The sequence below is a fragment of the Rhincodon typus genome, chromosome 6 (genome assembly GCF_021869965.1).
Source record: "Rhincodon typus isolate 14 chromosome 6, sRhiTyp1.1, whole genome shotgun sequence".
Taxonomy (NCBI): Eukaryota; Metazoa; Chordata; class Chondrichthyes; order Orectolobiformes; family Rhincodontidae; genus Rhincodon; species Rhincodon typus.
In genome coordinates, this window is record NC_063337.1 from 928,529 (window position 1) to 931,289 (window position 2,761).

At 47.7% G+C, this 2,761-nt stretch overlaps 1 protein-coding gene across 1 annotated transcript in view; it reads left to right on the forward strand.

Moving 5' to 3' along the window:
* LOC125483329 (ankyrin repeat domain-containing protein 50-like) overlaps positions 1-1,056 on the forward strand; it is a 19,970-nt gene extending 18,914 nt beyond the window's left edge. The window contains exon 2 of the mRNA XM_048598157.1: positions 504-1,056. Coding sequence (XP_048454114.1) covers positions 652-1,056 — 405 coding nt within the window. The 5' untranslated portion in view covers positions 504-651. The remainder of the gene's footprint in view (positions 1-503) is intronic.
* Positions 1,057-2,761: the final 1,705 nt, after the last annotated feature.

The following is a 2,761-nucleotide window of genomic DNA, read 5'->3' on the forward strand; positions in this document are numbered from 1 at the left end:
TCAGTGCTGAGGGAGCGCCGCGCTGTCGGAGGGTCAGTGCTGAGGGAACCCCACGTTGTCAGAGGGTCAGTGCTGAGGGAACCCCACGTTGTCAGAGGGTCGGTGCTGAGGGAGCGCCGTGCTGTGGAGTGTCGGTGCTGAGGGAGCGCCATGCTGTCGGAGGGTCAGTGCTGAGGGAGCAGGGTCAGTGCTGAGGGAGCACCGCGCTGTCAGAGGGTTGTGAAACAGAAGCACTGCCTATATCTCTGGTAGATGTAAAAGATCCCGCGGAATCTGTTTTCTGTTGGTGTGGCGAATATTGAATTCCACAGTCAGTATAAAGAAATTGGTTTACTTTGTCATTATCATGTTGTTTGTGCATCAGTTTGTTTCTGTGTTTGCCATGTTCCAGCAGATAGTAAACTTTGCCAGAACCTTATTGAAACTTTACTTGAATTGCATTTTTTAAATCAGTCTGACTGATGTCCCCCTCCACCTCTCTCTCTCTCTCTCACTCTATATAGGTTCCCACATGCCATGACATGCATGTGCTGCAGTTATGAGGCTGCCAAGCTCCGGGCATTCCGGCTGTGATTACTCGCCACAGCCACACCTATTCCGGAGTCCAGCATGAATGAAGTGCAGAACTGGGAGCGTGGAAAGGAATGAGCAATGACTCAGAGCTTGCTGCAAGGGAAGAGATTCTATTGTCGGGAATGGGCCTTGCACAAGTTGCAGCGCAGCCTGGACTGCAGTGTGGGCAGCCGGAGCACCGGGGTCCTGGTGACTGGGGGCCCAGGCAGTGGTAAGACCGCCCTGTGCACTGAGGTGCTGTGGCCAGTATCTGAGCATGGCCAGAAGTTCGACCTATCGGTCAGGACTGTGGGCCATCACTTCTGCCAGGCTCAGGATGTCCAGACGTTGTCGGTCAGTGGCTTTGTCCTGAGTCTGGTGGAGCAGATTGAGAGAAGCTCTTCAATACCCAGTTACAGCGAGAGACTGCGGGAGGTTTCATTGCAGGCATTACTGGAACCCAGTGAGTGTGCGAAAAACCCTGATGAAACCTTCAAAAGGTAACACCAATAGAAATCCTTGTGAATATTGATTTCGTTGTAGTTGCTAAGAGTCAGAATTAACATGAAAATCAAAGCCAGGCCATTCAGAGTGATGTCAGAAGGCATTTACTCTGACATTCCTTGTCACCTGGAATTGTCTCTCTTGAAAAGAAGCTGACATGAATTCAGAGCAGCGGTAGGCCATTCTGCCCCTCCAGGTGCTCTGTAATTCAACGAAATTCTGCCTGATCTGATTGAGTTTAACTGCACAATTCTGCCAACACCCAATATCCACTGAGTCCCCACTGAATCAGCACATTAGTGTGAGGTTCCAAAGGGAGAGATTTTTGTTGACTGAAATCATTCAGGACTTTGGAGCTAGAGGGTAAAGGAGCAGAATTGGGCCATTTAGCCCATTGAGTTTGCTCCACTATTTGGTTGTGGCTGATATATTTCTCAATCCCATTCTCCAACCTTTACCCTCTAACCCTTGATCCCATTACCAAGCAAGAACCTACCTATCTCTGCCTTAAATATACTCAATGACTTGGCCTCCACAGTTCTCACCAAGAGCAAGTTCCACAGATTCAATACCCTCTGGCTAAAGAAATTCCTCTTCGTCTCAGTTAAAGAGACATCTCTTCACTCTGAGGCTGTGGCCTCAGGAGATACAGATCAACCATAATCTAATTTAAACTGAATGGGAATGCAGATGAAAGAGGCTGAATGGTTCCTTCCTAATTAAATTCCAGCCAGATATGCCTCCATTTGCTCATGTGTTGGAGTGTAGCTGAGGCTGGGATCAAGACAAGGACAGAGATTGCTGGAGAACTCAGCGAGTCTGGCAGCATCTGTGGAGGCAGACAGAGACAGATTTAATGTTTCAAATCAAGTACGACTCTTCTTCAGAACACAGGAGTCATACCAGACTTGAAACATTAACTCTTTCTCTTTTCACAAATGCTACCAGACCTGAGTTTCTCTAACACTTTGTTTTTATTTCCGACTTCCAGCTTCTGCGGTAGTTTACTTTTATGTCGCTGCTGGTATCAAGCCAGGGACAGACATCAAATTGAAGGTTATCCGGATACTGCTTCAGAAACACACCTTCACAGTTCCAAACAGATTAACCCTGTCAAAGAGTGAACTAGATAGTTCACAACATAGATGTCAATTGTAACCTCGAGATGAGGTTCTGACCTCCTGTTTGTAAGGCCACATTTGACTGGGTGTGGCATCAAGAAGCCTAAGCCTGGAATCAATGGGTATCAGAGAACCCTCATACCTGGCACATAGGAAGATGGTTGTGGTTGTTGGAGGTCAATCATCTCTGCAGGAGTTCCTCAGGGTAGTGCCCTAGGCCCAACCTTCAGCTGCTTCATCAATGACCTTCCCTCCATCATAAGGTCAGAAGTGGGGATGTTTGCTGATTGCACAATGTTCAGCACCATTCATGACTCCTCAGATACTGAAGCAGTCCATGTTCACATGCAACAAGATCTGGACAATATCCAGGTTTATGTTGACAAGTGGCAAGTGACAGTCCCACCAAGACAGAAACAAACTATTACCCCTTGATATTCAATGGTGTTACCATCACTGAATCCCCCACTATCAACCTCCTGGGGGTTACCATTGATCAGAATCTGAACTGGACTCACCACATTAACACGGTGGCTACAAGAGCAGGCCAGAAGCTGGGAATACTGCGGCAAGTAACTCACCTC